Genomic DNA, 27468 nt, shown 5'->3' with positions numbered 1-27468 from the left:
AAATGTGTCCCAGTTATCCTAAAACAAATGTGGGTCACTTTTGGCAAATATTTGGCACAGTCAGCTATGGCTAATACGGCTGTAAGCCTAAAGTGGCCCAGTTATCTTAAAACATATGTGGACCACATAGACTAAAGTCACCTTCATGGAGAAAAGTGTTTGCTTTAGTTGGGGTCATAGCCCTGAACCTTTTGATAATAAGTTTCATTTGGATTGCAGTAATTTCTAAGAACTTAGCTTGAGAAGTTTATTCATTATAGCATACAAATCTAAAAAACAATAAAATTAAGTGAGGCACAACCTGTGATAAAATAATATAATTCACTGATGTTAACCAATGTTTAATCCATTTTTAGAATCAACGGAATATCATGCCGGCACATGCCACAGAATTTTGAAGGTTTATGAGCTAAAAAATTCTATGGTTTAGTTTCTGCACACAGAGACATCAATAATCATCAATATGAACCTGAACAATGATGAAAATTAACAAAATGAACAAAACTCACAGACATTGCAAAAAAGGGACTAAAGTGACAAAATCACCAATGTCAACATAAACTGCTGAATTAACAGCAAATAATGAAAACTGTATAGCATCAATAAGCTGTATAATGTCTTCATACTGCAATGCATGCTGGGATTTTTGTGCTTTGCCACACTCAGCAAGTGTAAGGTGTAGGCCAGATCAGGGACAGAATAAAAGCAAACTGTAGCCCATAATAGGATCGGATGCAAGTGTCTGATGTGGGCCGGATTTGAGCCATATGAATTTAGCTAGATGGGTATTATCTTACTTATAGCAAGCTTGTACAATACATATTTGATAAATTCAATTAGTAATATGCTGCTGCTGCTTCGTCTTCAATGAATCCAGCTCGAACCGCCTCTTCAATGCTCTTGATTTGCTCTGGAGGAGCAGCAGGCAGAATGGCGAGCAATTCATTATTGATTTTTTCCAGTCGTGCAGTGCTTTTTTTGTCAAACTCCTCTTTATTCTTCAGCACAAGATTATAGATGCCTTTCTGTGCCTCATCACAGGAGTTTTGGAGCTGTTGTCGCTCATGCTCAAATTCTGGCTTATCTTTATCCATGGCCATCAGTTTGCCCAGTGAGCTGACTCTATCCATCAGGTACTTGTTGGAAACATCAGTGTATGTTGCAGAGATCATATGGACCAGACTGGCAATGTTACTGGCTTGGAAGGCCTGAGTGTAGAGCAGATCTTTTGAGAAAAGCTTTTTATTGTAGGGAAGGGTTTGTGTGTTCTCAGATGTGGAGACGAAGTTTGTGAGAGTTTTGCTCAGACTGGTTTTCACAATGGCAGAAACCATCTGAAAGAAGTGAACCATCTTCTCCCACTGCTCCTTCACTCTCCCCATGGCATCCATTCCTTTGACCAGCATCTTTATGGTGGTTTGGAAGTCGATCTCTTTCACTTCACAGTTTCTTAAAGTGATCAGGATTTCAGTCAGTTCTTTCTGGTTGTTCTCAAGGTTCTCTACACACTTCTCATATGTCTCTCTGGTCTTGTTCAGCTGAGCTCGGGTCTGCTCTATTGTGAATCTTGCATTCTCTGTGGCCTTCTGTGAAGGACTCATGCTCTCTGACTTGTTTGATTCTTTATTCATCATTGGTGGCATTGGAGAAATGGCTGAAGATTTTGTCACATCTTTGCTTTTGCAGTCAAAAACACGTGCATCCTGGATCAGTTCCAAAACCTCCTTTATAATCTTCTTACTTTTTTTTCTTTCACATTTGCCATCAGGTGCATATTGTTCCAGCTGGTTGCATATATCCAAGCCTCCTCTGCACAACTTTTGAGCGTGATTCTTACCTGTGCTATCAGAGAATTTTTTTAATTCTTCACTGATTCGTTTGAACTGTTCAGCCATGAAATTCGTTTTTGCACAATTGTCCTTCTGATCATACAGGTTTGTCCAGGCAATGTCATCATCCTCACTATTCACATTCATTAGCAGCTGGATATTCTGGACACAGATTAAAATTTCAGCAGACTTACTGTATGCATTTATTTCAGCAACTACATCTCTTGCAATTTCTTGATCTCTAATATTGCTCCAAGTATCAGCAATCTTTGTAGTTGCAGAGCATGCACTTCGGACTGGGTGACTAATAACAGACACCACTCCATTAATCAGGCCTGTAACACTCTGTACTAACCCACCAACACAGTCCATGCCTATCACGTTCCATCCACCAGGAAGAGAATCCAGAGCTTTCTTGTAGCTTTCCTGAGCCTCACCCAGTTGCTCCTCCATGGCTTTCACTGTCTTCTCAGTCCTTGTTTTTGTTTCATCAGCTGACTGCTTCCTCAGATTGCTCTCCTCAATCTTCTTCTTCATTGCCTCCATTTCTTCTCCATAGAAGCGGTTTGCATTCACACAGGCTTCCAGCAGCTCTTGAATGATATTGATGACATTACCAAAACTCTTTTCAGTAGCATCAGACAACTTTAGACATTCATCTGCGATCTCTCTGATATTGTCCATCTGTTTAGGAAGAAGCGCTTCGACAACTTCATCATCATCTTGGAACAGAATCTTCACAGCATTCTTCATGTAATCTGGAACGTGGGCTGTATGGAGTCGGATCTGATCCATGCTTGTATGGGCTTCATTGAACGCCCACCAACCAGAATTACACACTTGCATGAGGCAAGCACGGAAAGAATCGGGGTATTTGATGAATTTGTAACCCTCTTTAGGAGGATTTTTATTGATAGAGAAATCTGTTGAGGATGAGATGAAAACCAGCTCTCCCAGAATGGCTATAGATAGAGGTGCTGGAGTCAGATAATTTTCCCAATTGGCATAAGGCTGCATTATCAGTTTGGTTTGGTTCCTCATGTCCTCAGCGGTGGTGAGGCTCTGAGTAGATTTTGAAATTACAGAATTCATGGCTTGCAGTTTCTGTACAAAACAAATGAGGACAATTAAGGTCAAATGTTGTGTTTAAAAGACCAATAACATTTTCACAGTATTTTTCACTGCCTAAGTTTTTATCCTGGAGAAAGTCTTAGGCTATTTATTTTAGTCAGGCTGGAGTAAAAGCAGTTTATATAGGCCTAATAAGCATGTCAACATTTTTAGCCCCCAAGAACTTTTTTATGTCTACAGAACAAACCACTGTTGTCCAATGGCTTTCCTAACTGTTCTTTAACATGCTTTAACACATAAACATGCACTTCTTTACCATACGTTTAGCTCTTTAAATTGGACTTAAAGCTGAATACTAGGCAAAAAACTTGCAAAAAAATGTTACGTAAATTATATAATATCATGTCATCACGGCAAAGACTAGATAAATTTGTTATTAGAAATTAGTTTTTAAGACTTCCGCTTCTGCCCACATAGGGTGAGCAAGACAGAAAGGAGCTCCTCAAATAAATAATCATTTATCACTCAACAGACCTATAAATCACATGAGATCTTCACAGGTCAGTCAAATAATCATAATAACAAATTTTTTCGACATGAAACCAAGTTCGTGCAAGAAAGTCACATTGTCACTTTGAAAGAAAAAAAAAACAACCACACCAATTATAGTAAAGTAAAAATTCATTCATTTTTTTGGGATTAGTCCCTTTATTAATCCAGGGTCGCCACAGCAGAATGAATCGCCAACTTATCCAGCATATGTTTTACGCAGCGGATGCTCTTCCAGCTGCAATCCATCTCTGGGAAACGTCCATACACACTCTTTCCCACACATACACTACGGACAATTTAGCCTACCCAATTCACCTGTAATGCATGTGGGGGAAACCGGAGCACCTGGAGGAAATTCATGCGAATGCAGGGGGAACATGCAAACTCCACACAGCAACGCCAACTGGCCCAGCCAAGGTTCGAACCAGCGACCGTTTTGCTGTGAGGTGACAGCACTACCTACTGCGCCACTACGTCACCCGTAAATTGAAAAAGTGGTAAGTCAAATGGTTTACTGCAATTTGGTTGATGTTTATGGATAACCATAACAGCAGAAAGAGTTTTCTATACCTATTCTGCTTTTTGTGTGTGTGTGATTTTTCATACACACAGCGGATTAAAAGTTATGTTGAACTTGTTTGGATTTTGCTGGTTGTTCAGGTTTTTAGTTTGTTTGTTTTTGTTTTTCTCCCCCCACTTCCCCAGCTCTATTTATTTATTTATTTTGCTAGGCAATCTAAAAAAGAAGACACTATGTACTAATACAAATTCGGTCCTGTTTTTTTATTTTTATTTTTGTGGAACTGTAAGAGTATTAATGGAGCAATAAAGAGGGGAAATCTTTTAGCTCATCTAATCAGATTAGGGTCAAATATTGCAATTTAACAAGAAACACATTTAAAGAACCAAGACTAGAACCGTTTTAGAGGAAGATGGGCTGGACAAATTTCCCATTCAAATTTTAATTTTAAGCCTAGAGGTACGGCAGTTAAAGAAAGGTATTCCATTTACATTTATTGCAACAAAAGTCATTTCGGACTCTAATGAATGATATGTTATAATAATGGGACAACTCTACGACACACCAACATTCTTGGTTAATATTTATGCCCCGAAAGTCGATGATGATCAATATTTATCTTCTATTTTGAACACCCTGCCTAATTTAAATACTAACCAATTGATTTTGGGAGGTGATTTTAATTTTCTGCTGGATCCTATCTTAGACAGATCATCAATTAGATTAATACCTTTGCCAAAATCGACCAAATTGCTACAAAAGGTTTTGAACAAATTTAAAATAATAGAATAATGGAGAAACACTTTTTAAAACCAACGAAAATATTCCCAGATAGCATACGGATGTGGGCAACTTTAGGCAGTTATGCAGCACTGGTGGTATTCCTTTGGCCCAGACAAAATGAATGTGAGCCTGAAGTGGCCCACCTGTACAATGGCAAAGGGGGGCCAAAGATTCATATTCATATGTGGGCCATTTAAGGCAAAGATTTGGCAAGTATGGCAAAATGTAATCTGATAGTGAGCCTTGTGTGGCCCATGTAGAAAATGATAAATTTAGCCCAAATGATGGAGGACAAATGTGGGCGACAGTTGGCACATGTAAAAATACATGGATTACATTTACTGTAAAAAAAATTGCTGTTAAAAAAATGGTAGGTTCTACATTAAAATAATGTTGTTTTTTTCACGAAAACGGTAATATTCTGTTAAAAACCGAGTATTTTGTGTAACATCTTTGTTTTTGAGAAAGTACCAACAGCAGAAAACTGAGTAAACAGAGGTGAGATTCGACGTTTTTAAGTCTGTTTAAACCACACTTAGCACCCTCATTCACTATTCGTTCTCTAATACAGTTCACCTGACAGAGTTAATGAACACTGATGGGTGAATTCAGATACTGATGAACACTTGCTGTTAATAATCATGATCACTAAAGGAAAGAAAAACAAGAAACCCAAACAGACTTCAGTTACAACATGAAAAAAAAATTAACTAAAATAAAACACTTTTAGTCTCAGCAAAGGATCATTAATCAAGTCCACAAACAGCACACACACTAATTACTGACCACTTTGACTTCCACACCATTCTTACTGAGAACAAACAGTAATTCAGGTGTTTTTTTGTGTGTGTCACTATAATGGAGTGACGGGGTTGGTTTAGGTGGGTTCTTCACCCTTGAATTTACCAGTTTAGACTCTCCAGCTGCTGTAATACAGAGTTTATAAAACACTTTGACTATAGTATTAAAGTCAAAATGCAGATAAATCTATTTGTGCTAATGAACATCTTGAATAGGGCCTGGATGATTGGTCTCATACAACAGACTTTGTGCTTAGTTGCAGACGTTTCATCATTTAGAAGTGAATATATGTGATATATCTAATAACTTTGCCGAACTAAAATGTATCATTCACTACAAAGTCACAAGAGGGAGAGGAGATTGCAACCTTGGCTTGACATATAGCACTCAGACCTCATGAATCGGACCTGGTACCTCAACAGTGGTAACAATTAAAATGTTTCATGCAATGCATAACACAGTACAGATATCCCAGCATGCATTGCGGCATGAATAAATTATGTGGTATAATGGTTTTACAGTTTTCTTTTTTGCGTTTGATTCTGCTGTTGTTTATGTTTACTTTCAGTAGCCAGTTTGTGAGTTAAACTGTTAATTATGTTAGTTGTTACCATTGTTGAGGTTCATACGCTGATTCTTGATGTCTCTTCATGCTCATTTTAATTGAACAAAGTGATCCAACATATTTCTATAAACTTCTTAAATGTAAGGCAACATGCAGGTATATTATACCTTGCTTAACAATAAGATAAATAGTGACTAGGAGCAGTGAATTACATTAATATAAAACATATTCTGCCATACTAAAAGTAACATGAGCAGTTCCAGTTATTGGTTTTCATGCCACATCAAAAGATCTTTTTGAACTATGTTTTTAACAATTGCAACAGCCAAAAACAAATTTTTATTATATATGTCAGGGCTAAGAGCCCAACTAAAGCAAACTTTTTTCTCCATGATGGTGACGTAAAATGTTAATCTTTCTCTTAACAAAAATAAATGTTTTAGTAATAGGTGTAGCTGGTGATGATGTTTGTGGAGTTGTTTAATCACCTGCTGAAATTTTTTTTTGATTTAATCATTTGTTGACCTTTAGGTTATTTTATTACAAAGCTGTGACAGAAGTTGTACTTTTTTGTATGTTCTGTTCTTGTTTTTTCCCTTCATTATTTCATTATTTGTTCATCGCCAATCCTAAATTATCATTTAATTAGTCATTTAATTAATTCCTTTACTTAAGCTTTGCTTCATGTTTCTTGAACACTCAGTAGTGTGTACACTTACAAGTGTTCAATTAAAACCAAGTGTGCCGCAAGCCTGCGTTTGAGTGAAGGTCTCGGCCGTTAGATCGCCCCCTGGGGGCTGGCTGCAGTACAAGTCATAAAGCCCGCCTCCTCCGTGTTAATGAAGGAGACTTGAGGCCAAATAAAAAAATTTATTACACTTGCAATAAAATGTCCCGAAAGATGGTTCTGGTCGATTAAGGCACTGGTTATTGTGCTGTAATAGGTGCAGATTTTTGTAAACAGTTTGTTTTTAATTTAATGCTGGGCGTGTCATCGTGATTGACAGCTGTGATTGACAGTTTCTCAAAGCAGCGTCTAAGCTTCGGCAGGAGACTGAAATGTTATTATTCGATTTCTGTGTTATTTTACCATGACAAAATGAGTTCAGCAGTAAACTACAGTTTCTGACATACATGATCCTGGTGAAACACTGTTTATTCGCTAAGGTCAGGGCTTTTTTCGGGCTTTATTAGTTTGCTGATACATGCCTAACCACCCAGATAGCAAAACACAGTTCCGCCTAGATTCTCGCCTGCCGGAGACTTATCCCTTAGAGCTCAGACTGACTACCTCTGCTGGACCTACTCCGGATGCCTGGACTCACTACCCGATTCCAGCCCGAGTCAATCGAGCCAGATGCGGCGGCCGAGCGAGCCGGCGCTGCCGCATGCGAGCCGGAATCAGCCCGCGACGCCGTGAGGTAGGTTATGCGCTGCGGCCTGGAGCTGGCACGATTGAATATATAAAACCCTCATATTTGTTAACGTTATTACATCCATTTGTGTTGATATGACAGCAAACGCATGCTGAGAAGTTCGGGGGCCGTGGTTGATTTTACATAAAGTGGTTGGAAGTTTGACTCCGCTCATTTTTGCGGCTCCTCCTCTGGCTCCATCAGACAGTCCTTCTGCGCATGTCAAGGCTCCAATTTCAGCAGTCTTTTGGACAGTTTGTGCCCATCAAGCAGGCGTTTAGCCCTCAAGGCATTCAATGGGAAAAAGGCCTGTCGCGTCGTCCATATTTTTTACAGTCATTGATTAAAACTGAGGGATTTGCTCTGGGGTTTAAGCCAAGAATATTTAATAATTGACAGAGGTTTATATATATTTCTTATTGAAAATGTTTCATTTGACCCCACCATCATGGGGATTAGTGGCTGCTTTAGTTGGGCTTTTCAACCTGTACTCTTCTATTTTAAAGGTTTTCTAGCTGTTAACGTGTTAAAAATTTTGAAAGTATCTGATGTAAGACACACAGACATCAAGAATCAGGATATGAACCTCAACCATGGTTGCTAAAAAAAAAACTGCATAATTAATCTATATGGGGCGTCTGCAGACTTGGATCCAGGCAGTTTTACGCCCCTGTTGTTCCTAATGCGTTCAGTAGGTGGGGATGAAAGATACATGACCACATAATACATTTGAAGTCAACGCTCCCAGATTATTTAATGTCCTGTTCATAAATATATATAATTTTAATTAGATTATGCTAAATATGAACGCTAGATTAATGCATCATAAAGTGATTTATAAACTCACTATAAAACGTGCAGAATTGATACACTCACCAAATAATTCCAGATTTGCAAAAGCTCTATTGCAAATTAATTTGGATTAATTTAATTAAAAAAATTAAAAACACAAGTTTTTGGATACTGTAATGGTTAATTGTAGCCTAGCTATACGTTTTCATATAGAGATATGCATTTGTTGTACTGTTTATATGTAAATTTGCATTTTGAAAATAACAAAATGATAACCAAACAATACAGTGTAATATGGAGTAATGATGTGCTTTAAAAAGAATGCAGAGGTATTGTTACAATAAATATTATGAAACAATAAGGGATAAACAATATGATTGCTTGAGCAATGCAAACTTCATTGGTAATATATACACTGTACTGTATAGCTATATGAACTAAAATGAGTAAACCATTTATAATTGTGAGTTTCTATATGCATTTATAGATATATGATAGTTTAATTGTTTAAACTAGAACAGGATTGTATTATATTGATTGTAATTGAAAGCAATGCAATTTTAAAATTTAAAATAAAATCAATTAAATTTTCAGATCTGTTTAGATTTATTTCAATATTTAGGAAAGTCAAATTTGGAGGAATAATGTAGTGTAGTTGAAGTGTAGATTTGGCTGACAACCCAGACCATGCAAGTGTATTATCTAATCTATGAGAAAATATATATCTTTAAATAATTATAAAATATATAATAATTACTCCCTTGCTGAGACAAAAAGGTAAAAGAAAATTAGCCTACATAAGACACTTTCTTATATAGCTTAATGTTCTTTTACTCTTTTTTTGATGTAGAACATGTAGCTGGCCTGCACATAGTTAGCTAAAATTCAGTCAAACTAACACATTGCTGTTATATTACACCAATTTGTTTGTGTTGACATACACTCATATCGACCTTAATCTAATAAAAAAAAGGTTTAAGTTTCATGGTTGCTTCTGTTTTAAACACGTATTTAACATAGATACCTCTTCATGGTGTCGCGTTTGGTTGGCTGTGATAAAGTTCTGGAGGCTTAAAATAATACTGTACTGCCTCCCTCTACTGGACACAACAGGAACAACAGGGGCGTAAAACTGCCTGGGCCGTAAAACTGCTTGGGCCATAGATCTGTCTGGATCCAAGTCTGCAGCCTCCCCCTACTCAGACACTTTGTAGAGAGGAATTTAACACAACTGCCTCTAGGAGTCGCCAATGGAAATAAAACAGACACGCACAAAAAAATGTGCCAAGAAGCTGGCGTGGAGCTGCGCACATTCCCACGTTCAGTTCATCTTTAGTAAATCCAAACATGAGCGATTCTGAGCGTGAAACCTGGCGTACTCAAAGATTTTGTGTGTACGCAATGTTGATACATGAGGCCCCTGATCTTTTTCATAGCATTTATCAGACCAAATTTCAGACAAATACATTTATCATCTTATCAACCTTCCAGCTCTATTGCTATAGCAAAGGTTTTATATTAACTCTTGTTTCACAGCAGCTGATGAGTTTAAGTTAATGAGTTCAAGGGTGAAGAGCCCAACTAAACCAGGCAGCCCCTCACTGCATTATGGTGACAGACACACACACAGAACACCTACTCAATGTGTTTACCTACTTGTACTGAATAAGAATGTTATGTAAGTCAGTAATAAGTGTCTGCTGTTGTTTGTGGAGTTGCTTAAGATCTTCTGCTTCAGACTGAAGGTGTTTTATTTTACTTGATATTATTTAATGTTGTAACTGAAGTCACTCTTTGTGTTTCTTGTTTCTCTGTCCTTCAGTGATTGTGATTATTAACAGCAGGCACGTGTTCATCAGTGTCTGAATTCACTCCGGGTTTCAAATAATTTTTGGGGCGGGATCAAAATCGGCGACATAGCACTGAACTGCAGGTGCAAAGATGACGTGTCAGTTTCTCATTATTATTCATAGTTTAGTTTTCTTGTCCTATAATGCAGCGTTCACACCAGATGCGGAAAGCACGTCAAGCGCGAGTGATTCACATGTTAGAATAGACATCCTGCGAATGATGCGAATTGCACGAATGGCACATTTGATGCGCGTAACGCGCGTTTCACACGAATCTTTCGAGTTCGAAAGTCTGAAGGTTTTCTTAATAAAATCCATGTTAGCCTTTTAGCAACGAAGCTACAGTCACCGGGCAGACAGAAGCCCTGTTCTAAAGTGAATTTGACACGCAAATGAAGCGGGGTTAGACGCGCGAATGAAGCGAGTAACCTCATATGTTCACGAGGCTATTTACACGCGAATAGCGCAATTTATCCGCGCATTCCGCGTCTGGTGTGAACACAGCATGAGAAGAGCCGGCTTCTTAAATATTCATGAGAGCACGTGCTTTCCGAAGACAAAGCAGACCTGGCTGCCAGTGCCAAGCTCAGCTGTGAAATCCTTTGTTGATGACTGGGTGAAACGCGTCCACGGACCCACAGCACGCAGTATTTAATTGTTTATGAAGAGTCATATGCAGGCCCGGATTAAGAACTTAGGGGCCACTGGGCACATTGTCTTGTAAGGCCCCCTACCCAGCCACACCCCAATAGTTGAATTTAAAAGAGTATAAGAATAAAAATAAGAATAATATAATACTTTAAAACTAAAAAGAATCTATCATTTGTTGTGCCCATATTTAAATAAATTATATATAGTGCATATGTATTTATGGTCTACAAAGATTTAACTTATTTTTTAAAGCATTGAATAAAAATACTAATAGAAATAGTGAAAATTAATGTTTTTAGTATACTTGTTCAAGTTCACAGAAACAGTACTATATATAATATAGTACTTTATTAACTTTATTTTACTTTATTTAGATTAAACTATATATATATATACCCTAATTATCCTGATCATGGGTCTGTTTAAATAAGGTGTTTATGGAAAATGCCTCAATAAAGATGCCTCCTCTCCTCTTTCTCTCGCGTTTGCTAAATCCACTTGTCCACATATTTTTGATCTATGACAAATACTAACATTACACTACAGTCCGCTCAGTTTAGTGCAGGTTATTTCAAAACTGACGTTTCCGCGCTTGACCAATTACAGCATTCTGTTTAGAAAAGGGAGGCAATTTAAATATAATAATAGTAATATTAATATGTGATGGCGATATTTTTGCCTAGAGGAAAAACAGTTGTCTGAGCAATATAGTTTTTACAGAGGGAGGCACCTTTATTAAGGCTAAACATTATTAAATACCCACAAGGCACTTGTGACTTTATATCACATTTGCATTATTTTTAAAAAATGTTACCTTCCTATTAAAAATAAATATATTTCCAATCTGATATCTAATTGGGAGAAAAAAGTAGCATGAGTTCAGCTGATGATGGATTCGTACCGGGTTGATGATCAATCGCGTCAAAAGATGTAGCTGTGCATTTTACGAGGTACGCCACTCGGACTATGCACCTGCTTCGCTCTTTACTCATCTTGTCTCTGGCAGACATCGATAGGTGCAAACCGTGAATAGTTTATTCCAACTAGGTGCGCTATTTGCAATTAGCCTAAAAAGACACTGTAAAATTGTCTCTTTTTTTCTCACCCTCACAGGGGCCCCAAGTGTGCACGGGCCCCTTGGCCTGTGCCCATACCTGCTATCCAACCAAGTCCCTAGATATTTAAATTCTTTAACCTACTAATGATTTCCCATATATTGATAATTTAATGTCACTTGATATTTTCTTTTTCCTGCTAAAGATCATAAAACATGACTTACTGACTGATATTTTGAATCTCCAAAAATTACTCCACCTTTCTACCTTATCTATAGCATCTTGTATATTTTTAAGTACTTGATTAAGGTTTCTTCCTCGTTTCCATATAGCTCCATCTTCAGCGTAAAGAGCACTTCCTATCCCGGGTCCTAAATTTTTGAAAATATCATTAATCATTATGTTAAAAAGCAATGGACTAATAGTACTGCCTTGAGGAATACCGTTTTCTGCATTAAAAGGTGTTGAATTAGTATTTCCCACTTGAACCATAAATGTTCTATCACTCAGAAGGAAAATTATAACTGGATAAAACAATTTCTATGTTTATTTTATCAACTTTAACTAACAATCCTTCACACCAAACTGTATCATAAGCTTTTTCAATATCAAAGTACACAACTACCATAAACTTTCATGTTAATTGCCTTTTCTATTTCATAAGTGACTTTACTTAATGCGTCAATAGTTGATCTTCCTCTTCTGAAGCCACATTGATATTTGCTATATATATTTTTTTTTCTCCAAATCATAATTAATTCTATTTACTATTATTTTCTCCATTAATTTACCTAAATTTGATGTCATTGCTATCGGTCTGTAATTTTCCGGTTTTGTAGGATCTTTCATTGGTTTTTGAATCGGAATTACAATTGCTTGTTTCCATATTTATCACTAAAATATTTATCACTAAAATATATTTATCACTAAAATAACTTTTTCTGGTAAATGTTTAATCATTGTATATCTTACCTTGTCTCCACCTGGGGCAGTATTTGCACATTTCCCAAGTGCTCTTTTTAATTCTAAAGCTGTAAAATCAACATCCATACAACTATTTCCATTTTATTTTATTATGCAAAATATTTGGATTCATTTCTATAAACTCCCCTCTACGTTCTTCATACTCGTCCCCCAATTCTATACAATATAATCTTTGTAGAACATTTCCAAGAATATTAGCCTTTTCAATTTCTGATATGGCAGTTACAGTGTATGATATGGCAGTTAGCTGATTGTATTATTAAATCTGTCAGTGATTTGCATAATATTTCCACTGTATCCTCTTTAACCTTTACTAAATTTTCTTCACAGTATTTCCCAAATTCTACCCAATCTGCTTTCTCATATTTCCAGCGATTCTGAAGATATTGACCACTATTAAAATTCCTTACATTTAATTGACATATTATTGGAAAGTGATCACTTCCAATTGTGCTCTCACTTAATACTTTCCATTCACAGATATTAGCTATTTCATTTGAAACGAATGTTAGATCTAAACATGATACTGTATTATCAATTATATTATATCTAGTGCCTTCTTCAGTGTTCAAGCAAACTAAAGCCCTTTCTTCCATAAATTGTTCTATTATTTCCCCATTTTCATCTATTTTTTTACTCCCCCATAACCAATTGTGAGCATTAAAGTCACCACACCAAAGTTCTTTTTTTCCTCTTTCAACCTTTTCAAGTGAATTCATTGAAATGTTTTTACACGGATTATAAAAAAATTATATTACCAGTGAATTTCCACAATAAAAAACCTCAACCATCACACACTCTAATTCCTCCACCTCTTCCAAGACTCTGTAAGTCATTTCATCCCATATAAATGTAGCTACCCCTCCTCCTTGACTCACTCCCCTGTCTTTTCGTATTGATTTATAACCTTGTAAAGCAAACTGAATATTTGGTTTAAGCCATGTTTCTTGCACACATATTACATTTGGTTTATATTCTAACTCTAAAACAAATTTTTTAAACTCTTGCCCATTTGCAATTAAACTTCTTGCATTCCATTGTAGAATACTTAAAACCATTAAGCTAATCAGAAATTTGAGAAGCATCATTTATTGCTGATCGAGTGAGAATGTCATGAATTGTTTGGGTTATTTGTTATTTGCTGACCTGCTTGTCATTACAGCTGTTACATTGATCACTTGACAATAAATACCAAAAAGTTCTCTTTTATCATTATGAGGCCATTTTCATTTATACATTTGTGATTACACTTATTTTCCCTTCTGTTCCCAGTCTCAGTATTCCTTTCCAGTTGTTTTTCATCTGTCTTTACTTCCTCCACTCTTATCTCCTTTTTCTGGCAGCTCTTGACTGCTTCTGCATAAGAAACTTTGTGTTTAATCTTGAACTTCTGTACCTCTTTTGCTTTTAACTGAAATTCACATCCTCCATATGCGGACCCCCACAATTGCAACATTTTAGATCATTTGTACATTTATCATATTCATGATCTTCACCACACTTAACACATCTCATCTTTCCTCTACATACTGCTGCTACATGACCAATCCGCTGGCACTTGTAACACCTCAAGGGCTTTGGAATGCACTCTCTAACTGTATAACTGTATAACTGATGTTTCCCTTCAAATGTCAGCAAAATGCTCATACTTTCTTGTCTATCTCCATTTACATTTTTAAACAATTTCCTCACATTGATTACTTTACCTCCTATTATATTTTCCTCGATCTCTTCATTGGAAATATGTGTTGGTACACCTGCGATTACCCCTTTCTCATTTTTGGCTACTCCTATTTCTCTAGAAGTTACCTTTTCTCCGTTCATCTCTTTGATCCCAAGTAATTTATTTCTTTGTGCAATGTCCTTGACTATTATTAGCACTCTTCCTTGTCCCAAACATCTTGCCAAGCTAACTGTACCGATTAGCTTATCTATAGCCTTAGACAGCCCAATCGGATGTAGATGTTTCCCTGTACCTTTGTCAAACGTCATCATTACTTTATATCTTGGTATTTCATTTTGCGTTTGATCTTTCCTATTATCTTTCTCACTCGTTTTAGTCTTTTTTTTTATTTCCGTTTACCACATTATTCGTGTCCTCATAGTCTGCCTGTTCTTTATACATGGCTTTTTTATGTTTAGCGTTTTTCTTTTTAGAAAATACTTCTGTAAATCCTATACTTTCATTTATCATCGACTCCTCCGAGTCAACGTCCATGATTGCACAACAAGCACAGATCAGAGCAAGCAATGACTTTTTACTTATTTAGAGTTATTATTTATTAAGAAATAATACAGATACCGCAAACTTCAACTTGTTGTTGTCTCTGAATCCATGACATAACTGCCGCTTCCTCTCCTCCCAGCTAGTGCAGCTCATTAAGACACACAGACATCAAGAATACGGATATGAACCTCAACCATGGTTGCTAAAAAGAAAAAAAAAGCTGCATAGTTCATGCCGCAATGCATGCTGGGTGCCAGCATAGTACAAAGCTCCCAGCATGCATTGCGGCTTGAATAAATTATGCAGCTTTATGTTCTTACAATCTCTTTCTTTTTCCTTTATTTTGTGTTGTTTTTGGGAAATGATATTTCAGTAGAGTGTTTTGTTCTGGGTTGTTTTTTAATTGATTTTTATTGTTTTGTTTGTCACCATTATTGAGATTCAAAGACTAATTGTTGATGTCTGTGTATTTTGTGCATTCCTGCCATAAATCAAACATTCTCATTTTAAATAGTGTTTTTAAACTTGTTAAAGTCTTTAATTGTTGGAACATCACTGGTTTCAGTAGTATAAATTACTCATTTCTGACACATATTTAGTAGGGTATTGAATTAGTAAACCAGCTGCAGAGGATGGCTTTGATGTCATAGTTAATATCTTCAGACTATTACAATTTTTTTCTATTTAGATTTCATGCTTTATGTTTAAATAGTGTGTTTAACACTTGTGATTGTAGCAGCTATACACTCAGAAAAAAAGGTACAATGAGGGTACAATTTTGTTCCTAGAGGGAACAAAATATAAAATTGTACCTTTAAAGGTCCCATATTGGTCCTTAGGGTACAATTTTGTACCCAAATGGGCTATAAAGGTACAAATGTCCAGATTTAGGTTTGAAAGGTACATTTTTGTTCCTTTTATAGCACATTTGGATACAAAATTGTACCGTAAAGGACCAATTTGGCACCTTTAAAGGTACAATTATATATTTTGTTTCCCTATAGGAACAAAATTGTACCCTCAGCTCATGAAAAGACCAAGACACTATATAACACTAATTTAAATGTATTAATACTAAACATTAACACTAAAATACATAATTTAAAAATATAATAAATAAATAAATTGATTGAATTAAATATTTTAATAATTAAATTTTTTTATGTATTTAAATTAATTTTTTTCTCAAAAATGTTAATAATTAAATTTATAATGAATGTAATTTTAATCATTAAAAACGTAAATACTGGTTTTTGCTTACTGTTTAAGACCCTATAGTTTATGGGATGTAGAATAAGAACCATGCAGAGTGACAGCCTCTTCATACAGGTGGTGTTGCTGTCTCTTTAAGAATTTGGCTTGTTGAGACGTTATAGTGGTGTTTGTTACCGAGGCGGTCCGTCGAGTGTGCTGGCTGTTTACACAGAACTTCGCACGCTTTTCAAGGAAAAGTCTATTTTGGAGTCCACACTTTTCAGGTAAGAATGTATTAAAGATATATTTTTAATCTCATTTTTACATGTGAAGCCGTGTTCTGTTGATTTTGTCTGACTCTCGGGTCTCGGCTTTCCCCCGCTTTAAGTGCTCCGGGCTGGCCTGCAGGATGGAGTTTGCTAATATGTCTGCAGCTTATTAAAGAAGTTAATACAATGTGATATCGAAGTCACCGAGGGACATAACGTAGACGGTCAGTACTATATGCTGTTAGTTTTCTCGGTGTAAAAGTTCCCTTTATCGCCTACGTTACGTTTTTGCGCCTTATATCTTACGTTACGTTACTGCTTTATTAATAAGTGTTGCCACGGCGGAATATAATCGCAACCCAATTAGCAAAATACACTCGGGCCAGCTGCGGCGGCAGAAGCGAGCCGACGCTGCCTTATCCGTGCACCGGAATCGGGCCGTGACCCGTGAGTAATGTGCGGTGTGGCCCGGAGCTCGCGCGACTTAAGTATTCATATACCTTGGTATAAAACCTTTTGTTATTAATACTGGAAATTTGTAATTATCGATAATGTTTTATATTTTGAGGCCATTTTTCTAGCCATGGTTGACCGCTGAAATGTAATTTTAGACGGTTATATAAGTTACACCGCCATTTTGTGAAGAAAAATCACAATTTTGTCACCGACAAAGCGACTGATTATGGCTAGTTACAAACGTGGCGTACATATCTTCGTTTCAGTGTCTAAGTTACATTAATGTTGAGGAGTGTCCACAAACTCTCATGTCCAGAATAGTTGGTGCTTTACTATCGTTTAACATACTTATGTTAATGTAGAATTATTAACATACCATGTTGTATAAATCGACGTTTTAAGTTATACTTTGTTCTTTAATGTAATAATTTGTCTCATCTGTTCTGAAACTGGTACCTTGAGCTATTTTACCTATTTTATTAATATCTCAAAATAAATAAATAGTTATTGCTTTATCTTGTTGCTTTCCAGAAGTTTTTGAAGTTTTCAATTGTCTTTCAGGACAAGATTGAACAACAGAATGCAGCCTAACAGCATCAGACCAATGAAGGCATGTCATATGAAAGCATGGCTCAGTTACAAGATGTAAGTATGTCTCATTATCTATACCATGGTTTTAATGGCTTACATACTGTTTTAAATTTGTAGGTTTTTACTTACAAACAACAATAAATGTACACCCACATGTTTAAAATTATTTTCTAGGTTTTCATCGAAAGATAAGAGATCAACTGAAGAATGCTATGGACCTGACTCTAAGGTACTCTTTCTAAACTTTCTCCACTTAATTAATATTATTAAATTCTAGCTTTGGATGGATTCATTCATATTTGTTTGTATGCCACATCTTATGTTCCAGGAATTGATATTACAGCAGCACTTCTCATGTTGCCAGCCTTGTTAAGCGAGACACTTCAACATTTCGTTGTGCTCAGGTGTGTATGTTGTTTTCTGTTTAGTATATGCTGTGATAAATGCATTTTATAATGCTTGATATTCTTTATATTAGGATGACGCAGTGGGTAGTGCTGTCACCTTACAGCAAGAAGGTCGCTGGTTCGAGCCTCGGCTGGGTCAGTTGGCATTTGTGTGAGGAGTTTGCATATTTTTCCAGTGTTCGTGAAGGTTTCCTCCAAGTGCTCCGGTTTCCTCCAAGTGCTCCGGTTTCCCCACAAGTCCAAAGACATGCGCTATAGCTGAATTTGGTAAGCTTATTTGTCTGTAGTGTATAAATGTGTGTGTGAATAAGTGTGTCTGGATGTTTCGTAATACTGGGTTGCAGCTAGAAGGGCATCTGCTGCATAAAACATATGCTGGATAAGTTGGTGGTTCATTCCCCTGTGGCAACCCCAGATTAATAAAGGGACTGAGCCGAAAAGAAATTGAATGAATGAATGAAATTTATATTAGTCTTTTAATCTGTGATACTTTTTTTTTTTTTTCCTAAATCAGTGAATATTAATTATTTTACTTTCTATGCATGTTAATTTTCTCTTCATCAGTGATAGAGTGACTGATATTAATGTAATTATTGCTTTGTCATTTACAGTGAACCATCTTCACCACATCCAACAGTTCAAGTACAGGAGGAGGCCACCGACTGGACAACTGTGTTAACAAGACGAGTCACGGCAGTCTTGAGAGTTGATTGAGAGGGATTGCGATTGGCCGGGCTAATGATGTGGACGAATATACATTTTTGACATATCCATATTATTAGAAGAACACCTTGATGTTTCTGCAGTGGAATGTTTTGAATGAACGGTGGACAGTGACAAGCCTCGATCTGATCCAGTTACCAGAGTGATCAACCTTGTTTTTTGTTTCTCTACATGCTCTTGGGATAATCACAATCATCAAGTTAATCCAGCACACTGCTCTCATTCATGCATAAAGCAAATTTTTAAATAACTTGTGGTCCTAATGACTATCAAAGAACATTTTCCAGATATGAGTACTTTACATGTCATGTTTATCAAATTACAACTCCACTTGAGGATGATGAGGAGTAATCTACTGATGTTGAGGAAGAGGCTACTGATGTATTTGATTTTCTGCACTGTTGAAGCAATTTATAGAGAAAGTTTGCCTTCATTTTGAAATACAGAGAAAATTTTGATGACAAATTATTTATTATGACCGAGTATTCTGACTAAAGACAAATACTTTGGACTTTATAAAGTGCAGTACTTGTTGTAGCCTGTGTAATGTGTTTATAAATCTTAAACAGTATTCTTGTGGTCTTTGTATTAAGTGTAGATTATTCAGTTTTTATTTGTTATCTAAATTGTTCTTTTTACTGTTTTACATGTCTGCTTTATACTTGCTGTGTAATTTTATTTCTTAACACATTCAGTTGTGAGTTGTAATGAAATATTTCTACATTAATAAATAAAAATGGACATCTGTGAACCAAAATATTTTATTTATTTATTTGTGCATGCAGTCACCAAAGGATCAAAATGCCTGGGTCAGTACCCTGAAAATACTATATAATATAAAAAGGTACATTTTTGTACCTTCAGTGTCTAGGGTACAAGATTGTCCCTTAAAGGGTACAAATGTAGAAGGTACAATTTTGTACCTCTAAATAGAGGTACAAATTTGTACCCTTAAGGGTACCACCCCAGTGACGGGCCATTTGTACCCTAAAAGGTACAATTTTGTACCTTTTTTTCTGAGAGTGTAATAAATACATTTAATAGCAAGCAATTGAAGAGCCCCATAGCCGACTAAAGCAGACTCTGTCCTCTATCATGGTGACTTCAAATGAACAACAGAAATTTCGTTAAGAGCTTTTGTTCACATGACAGAAATAGTCAAAGATCAGTAATAAGTGAAACTCCATGATGAGTTTTTTAATGTGATGAGTTGTTTTAAAGATGTTGAAAAATAATTTTTTACTGTGTAATTTGTTTTATTTTTATTCATTATTATTTTATTTGGAGTTTTATTCTCAGTTGAATTCATCTTTGTTTTTGGCTGTAATTTGGGTTTTTCTTTCCTTCAGTGATTCTCCTGTTAACAGTTGTTCATCAATAACTCTCAATTGTCCTTTAATTAGACACTTAATTGTCTCATTAACTTCATCACTGCCTGAGTGTTCAGCCCTCTGTAGTGAGGACACTAGTGAGGATTTTTCTTGTTTAATTTAAGGCTTAAATGTGTTCGAAGAAAAGTACAGACTGTGGGATGTGTTTTTAACAGAAATATTCTGTAAACTGAATTTACAAATGTAAAATGTTGAAAACAGCAGATTACTGGCAACCACAGCTGCTGGTATTTTACTGTAATTTTTACAGATATTTTAAACTATAAGAATTAGCTAATTAACACTCTCTAAGTGTTAAACATTTTAACACTTTAAAAGTGTTATTTTAACTCTAAGGTAGTGAAATTTACCAAATATGAAATTTGCAGTGATGAGTTTGATAAAAAAAATACAGACTGTGGAATGTGTTAATGTGTACACTGAATTTATGAATGTTAAAAACAGCAGATTACTGGCAACCACAGCTGCCGGTATCTTTCCGTAAAATCAAAACAGGAAAAAACAAAAAACAAAAACAAAAAAAAAACAGCAAAACGGTTTTTGTGTCACCATTGTGGAGGATAGCAGCATCTGTGTTCAAGTCCAAGATAAACAGAGTAATTGATGTTATGCTGCAGCTTCTTTTGTTTAAAGGTAACTGTGTAGTTACTAATGCAGTCAAAATCTGTTTGCTAGTTGCAATCACACGTGAAATTATTATTGCATCTAATGACTTTACATTTTTGTGCACTAAGCTATGATTTTGTAAACTAAACATTGTATAAGTTCATGAAGTATGGTTATTTCTCGTTAATTTATACAGTTCTATAAAACTTCCATATTTTTCACAGAAACACTTATAGTGGTTCCCATATAAATTCCGAAGAAGTGTTATTTTTTAACTCTAAGGTAGTTAAATCAACTATCTGAAATTTGCAGTGGGTGGTGGGATTTTTTCCCTTTTCAAAACCTAAAGCCCAAGAGGAGAAATGCCAGCATGGATCAAGCTGTGTGAGGGGCACTAAAGGAGTTAAGGTAAGTTGGTTCTGTTTTCGATATTCACATTCAGTGATAGGTGGCAATAACTCACACTGCTTTAATCCTAAACAGATCTAAACTGTGTTTCTTATAAAAAAAAAAACAAATAAAAAAAAAACAAAGCAGGTTATGTTTCCCAGCGGTCTTTTTCTTTTTTTCCACTCGATATTATGAGCACTGCTCCGTTTAAACCCTCGCCATTACAACATATATAAATACATACACTAATATTTGCTGGTAGGAAAATTCTATTTGTTCACTTCTGTTATTTATACTTTGATTAGCATTTAAAAAAAATGTCTTTCACTTTTCAAATTATTCTCTAATCAGTTGCTATTATGTTGTGAAAATACCCCTGTAATGTATACTGCAGTCCTCTTTTGTCTGGCTTTCTCAGATATCTCACCTGTTCGCCAAAAATAATAATAATAATAATAATTCGTTTCATTTATATAGCGCTTTTTTGGGCACTCAAAGCGCTTTACACAATGGGGGGGGGGGATCTCCTCATCCACCAACAGTGTGCAGCATCCACCTGGATGACGCGACGGCAGCCATTTTGCGCCAGACCGCACACCACACACCAGCTGATTGGTGGAGAGGAGACAGAGTGATGATATACCAATTATGATATGGGGAGGGTTAGGAGGCCATGATGGACAGGGGCAGATTTGGCCAGGATGCCGGGGTTAAACCCCTACTCTTTTTTGAAGGACATCCTGGGATTTTTAACGACCACAGAGAGTCGGGACCTCGGTTTAACGTCTCATCCGAAAGACGGCGCTCACTGAGCAGTATAGTGTCCCCGTCACTATACTGGGGCATTAGGACCCACACAGACCGCAGGTTGGGCACCCCCTGCTGGCCTCACTAACACCACTTCCGGCAGCAACCTAGCTTTCCCAAGTGGTCTCCCATCCAGGTACTGACCGGGCGCAGCCCTGCTTAGCTTCAGTGGGCGACCATGTAAGAGTTGCAGAGAGCTAGCTGCCGGCCATGACTAATTATATCCCTGGGAATGTCTGACACCAGCGCATACACACTGTAATAGATGTGCCAGGCATGAAAGCTTGACAGGCGTAGCAACAGTAACTAAGGAGGGCGAAGCTTAGCGAAGGGTTATTCCAAGAATGTTGATATGGTTTCTTTCTTGCTTTACTATTTATTAACAATACTCAAACTAAAAGGTTAAGGTAAATTCTTTAATAAATTCTAGTGTTTTTAAGTGTTATACTGCCTATGTTTTAGGCTAGTATTATTTACAACTTGTTTATGAATGCTTCAGCATACAGTAGTATTAACAATAGTGAACAGATTAAATAAAATACAAAGTGTAGTTTTACTACAGTAAAGTGTGGTGAATTGTAGTATAAAATATCCTATATTGTAAAATAATACAGCACTGGGTAATTTTTTATTATTACACTTACACTTGTGTTAACATAACAACTATAGTATTACCACAACTGATCAATCGAAGTTCTTTACTGTGGTAGGCTACTGTTCAAAACACAGTACATGCCAATATACGTGTTCAGGGGCCCTGTGGAACAGCTTTCCTCAAAATGAAGAGGATGACATGGAAAATGTCCTCCACAATCTCATCAGCAAAGTGGAAGCCAGCAGACACTAATTCACTTTATTTTAGTTGCCATGATAAAATGAGATTGATAGTAAGATTTATTTGAAGAGTGAATAGTACAGTAGGCTATAATATCTTATCAAGTGTTTCTTTATTTTTATCTCAGTTACATTTCTGCTTGCATTAGTTTTTGTTTAAATGCTTTTAAAATAAAATGTATTCTTTACATTCAACATCTATTCCAGGGGTGCCTTCTAGTGGTGTAAACCCCTTTACAAGGGGTGTTACCCCTGTGTAAACTCTAGCCACACAGTAAAATCCTCAGAGTAAAATTTACTCAGTTCAGAGAATATTTGGTCCCTCTCTAAATTGAGTAAAATTTACTCAGCAGCAGAGTTAAAGTTAATAAGACAATGACAGGGTTAATTAAGTGATGATTGAGCACTGATGATGAACAACTGCTGTTAATAAGCAGAAACAGAGAAGAGAAACATAAAACTACACCTACCTTCAGTCACAGCCGTAGATTAAATAAACTGAAATAAAACACATCAAATCTCTCAAAATCTCAGCAAAGGATCATTAAGCAACTCCACAAACAGCAGCTTTACTTATTAACAACCTGTTTGGCCTTATTTCTGCCACACTCTACAAAATTCCATATAGTGACATTATTAAGAATAAACTTTTTTACAACAGCAATAAAAAAAAAAAAAATTTTGTGTTTAAGCTGTCACCATTGAGGAGAACAGTAGCTGCTTTACTTGGACTCTGTCTTGATTTCGAATGCTAATTCTCTTTGTTTGCCAAATAGTGTAATGAATCAAATATTGTATAGCGAGAGCAATTGTGCTCTGGATAGTTGAATCTGCAGTGATTTAGTCACTGGTCAAATCAGTAAAATTTGTTTTGACTTACTAAGTTTAAGTAATGTTGTATCACAAAATGAGCACTGTATCAAGAAAATGGAGCCCACCAATACTTTTATCAGATCCTAAAACACTTTGAACAGCTAAAACACACAGACAAAAAAAAAAAAAAAATCACAGTATGCTACTCAACTATGGTGAGTTTTTTCCCTACTATGCATGCTGGGAACTATGAATGAATTTTGTATGATTCTCTTACCATGCACTGCAGCCTAAAAAAATATATATAAATAAATTCTCTAACCACTGTTGAGATAGATACGCTGATTATTGATGTCTGTGTCTCTAAAGTGATTCAGATGCTTTATGTGGTTTAATATAACAATAGAGCTGAGGTCCATTGTCTTGAAAAACACAGAATTTTCTTTTTATATGATACACCATCATTTAAACATAATTTGCAATATCAAACATAATATCTTATAACGCTATTCTTATCAAGAATAAGAATCAATACAGAATCAGTCAACTTGATCACATTTGCTGTCTTAATACTTGTTATTACAAGCAAAGAAAACTTTTTAATAGAAATTGAGTCCAAGTAAATCAATCACTTTTCTACACGATGGTGACATCGGAGAAAAAAAAAAACGTTTTTTTTTTTTTTTTGTAAAATGTAAAGAACAAAAACAGTTAATTCTCAATAAATCTCATGTGGACTTTTGTGAACATCTGACAGAAGTAAAGTCAATCAGGTAATGAGCGAAGCTGCTGCTGCTGCTTCTCTTCTGTTTCTGCTTGTTAACAGCAGTTGTTCATCATCAGTGCTCATTCATCACTTAATTAACCCCATCATTGTCTCATTAACTTTAACTCTGCTGCTGAGTAAATTTTACTCAATTTAGAGAGTAAATTTTACTCTGAGGATTTTACTGAGCACCCCTGTGGCCACCCCGATATGATTTTGCTGTTGACATTATTCAATTAATTGTACTTACGTTAATGCAATACAATACAATATTTCAATAAATAAATAGCAGCCACTTAATTATTGTGGATTGATTGGTGCCACTGACGTAGCTGGCCTCTTCTGGCCACCCCTAAGCAAATTTTCAGGGGGGCACCACTGGTCTATTCTCTGTCTTTAAGTGCTTGAAACTGAAAATATCTCATCATATAACACAACCATAAATGTTATGGTTTATTAGATTAAAATTTTAATATGTAAGTCTATTTTAGTATTTTGGTTATTGTTAATAAACTGTGCACCAATATCATATCAAAAACATGAAAGGAAGAGGGAACACGACACAAATTGTGAGTCTGCATATAATCTCTGAGAGCGCTCAAGAAAATTTGTGTGTGAGCAGTGCATATTTCAGAGCGAGAGATTATTTGCGTGTGAGCAGCGTATATTTGAGAACTCGCAATCAGTTTTGTCCACAAACAGAGGATCCGTGCACGAACATCACACAAAGTAGAGAGAAAAGCTCTTCAACGTTATGACTGCAGCTCTGCACAAGACTTTTGGCCAGCGGAGAAATTAAAATGGTCGTGCCGAACTGAGTCTGGTTTCTCTCAAGGTTTTTTTTCTTCACTCTCCTATTGGTGAAGTTTTTTTTTTCCCTCTCCGCTGTCACCATTGGCTTGCATGGTTCAGGATCTGAAAAGCTACTCATCGATGAATTAGCTCTTCAGTGTTTGGACTCTCAATAATGACTTCAAAACCACACTTAACTGAACTAAACTGAACTTTTTCAGAAAATTACATTTGTGTTTTTATATATCTGAGCAATGTTCTTTTATAAATAATGTTTGTTTAATTAATACAGATCTTACAACCATACATAATCTGTATATATTTTATATTTCTGTTAAAAAGACTTGAAAAGACTCAAATCAAACTGTAGGACTTTGGAGTTGTCTCGGGACTTGACTCAAGACTTAACTTGGGACTTTAGGGCAATGAATTGAGACTTATTTGTGACTTGCCAAACAATGACTTGGTCCCACCTCTGGTTCGCTGTGTTGGAAAGTTCAAGCTTGGTAAACTCTGACCTGCGAAATCGCATCACATGTTTGCGTGAGACCAGTCAAAGATCAAAACATGACCTGTCTGGACAGAAATTTAAAACATGGACCAATCGCTCACTTTTTTTAAATGTCTAATCACCTTGTTTAATCCCGCCCCTTTTCACAGAGCCATATGACAAATTCGCAAACTCAAACTCTGGTGTGGTCCCACTAGAGTTTGATAAAGCGAAATTCTGTCGTGCTGCGCTGCGAAAAGGGGCGGGATTAAACAAGATTACTAGACCTTAAAAAAGCGAGCGATTGGTCCATGTTTTAAATTTCTGTCCAGAGAGGTCATGTTTTGATCCTCAATTGTTCTCACGCAGTCAAATTATGCGATTTCACAGGTCAGAGTTCACCAAATTTGAACTTTGCATCGCAGCAAAACTTGAAGCATGACCTTTGCATTTCCAGTCTGATGCATTTGCAAGTCTATGGGAAGACTATGGGAAGAAAAGTCCAGTGTGACCGCAGCTTTAGTCTGATTAAATTAGCTATTATATCAAAACCACCCTCACCTGCATGTGTACTTGTTGAATGTTTTGTTAACTCTGTGTAAAAAATAATTAATATATGTTAATGCAACCACTGGAACTTCAAGTTTGAAAATGTTTGATCTATGGCTGAACATTAAAATCACACAGACATCAACATTTAGTCTTTTATCCTCAACATTGGTGATAATCAAAAAATAAAAATCAACCCAGAACAATACAAAACTCTCTACTGAATTATTACCCACAAGAACAACATAAAATAAAGGCAAAGAAAGAAATTGCAAGAGCATAAAGTTGCAAAATGTATTCATGCTGCAATGCATGCTTGGAGTTTTGTACTATGCTGGCACCCAGCATGCATTGAGGCATGAATGAATTAAGCAGCTTTTTTCTTTTAAGGAACCATGGTTAATGTTCATATCCTGATTCTTAATGTTTTTGTTTCTTAATTTGCTTTTGATACTCTGAAGGTTTTTGTGTATGACACTCAAATTATTAATTTTTAGTATTTCCATTCTAATTGCTTTACCTACTTTGAAAAGCTGCAGTGTTGTTCCTATTAACTCTTATATAATTTTGCTGCATTTAGTACTCAATATCTACAATATCAGAAATTTAAACTGTAGCAATTGAAAACATACAATTTCTCATTACTTTATTTTACTATTACCCATATGTTACAGACATACAGTTGTAACAGTCAAAGATTTTTAAAGAAATGTGTGATGGTTAAAGAGCCCAACTAAAACAGCCTCTGATCTCCATGATGGTGAGGTCAAATTAATTTTTAATAAAAATATAAACCTCTGTTAATTATCAAATATTTTTACAGAAATGAAGTCAAACTGTAATCAGTAATGCTGCTAATGCTGTTGTTTAATGGAGTTGTTTAATCCTCTCTTTTAATTTAGTTGGTTTGGTGTAAGTCAATATGCACGGAATTTATAGGTGTATATGCATATGTTTTATGTAAGCAAAGTTTGAATTGAATCCAACACTGTGCCTCATACTGAAGCCTTTAAATACAGGATTTCCAAATGTATTTTGTTTTAGTTGCACTTTTATTGTGTAAACTCTCAACACTATAAAAGTTGAAATTATTTCAGATTTAGGTTGCAGCAATATGGTTAAGTGAAACATTACTTCTGTTTAAAGCTACTCTTTAATTTAACCATTAAGTTTAAAAAGTGCTAATTAGTAAGTAAGTTGTTCTTACCCTGCCGAAATAGCCGATAGTTCTTCAAGCTTGGACAATGAGCTAATGAAATTGAGGATGCCGCAGATGCTTTATAGTCAACGGTGAA

General features: G+C 35.9%; 1 protein-coding gene across 1 annotated transcript; it reads right to left on the bottom strand.

The window, feature by feature from the left end:
* Positions 1-429: 429 nt before the first annotated feature.
* On the bottom strand, positions 430-27468 carry LOC147840205 (uncharacterized). Its single transcript, XM_087286770.1, has 2 exons — positions 27381-27468; positions 430-2933 (listed from the first exon to the last, which is right to left on the bottom strand). Exon 2 carries the CDS (start codon positions 2919-2921, stop codon positions 837-839), a length of 2085 nt encoding a protein of 694 aa, XP_087142896.1. The 5' UTR covers positions 2922-2933; positions 27381-27468; the 3' UTR covers positions 430-836.

Source organism: Danio rerio, chromosome 16 (genome assembly GCF_052040795.2).
Source record: "Danio rerio strain M-AB ecotype USA chromosome 16, GRCz13ab, whole genome shotgun sequence".
Lineage (NCBI taxonomy): Eukaryota > Metazoa > Chordata > Actinopteri > Cypriniformes > Danionidae > Danio > Danio rerio.
This window is presented reverse-complemented; position numbering and strand designations above follow the sequence as displayed.

Excerpts from the sequence above, each read along its gene's own strand:
- LOC147840205 (XM_087286770.1), bottom strand. The coding sequence starts at position 2,921 with ATGAATTCTGTAATTTCAAAATCTACTCAGAGCCTCACCACCGCTGAG.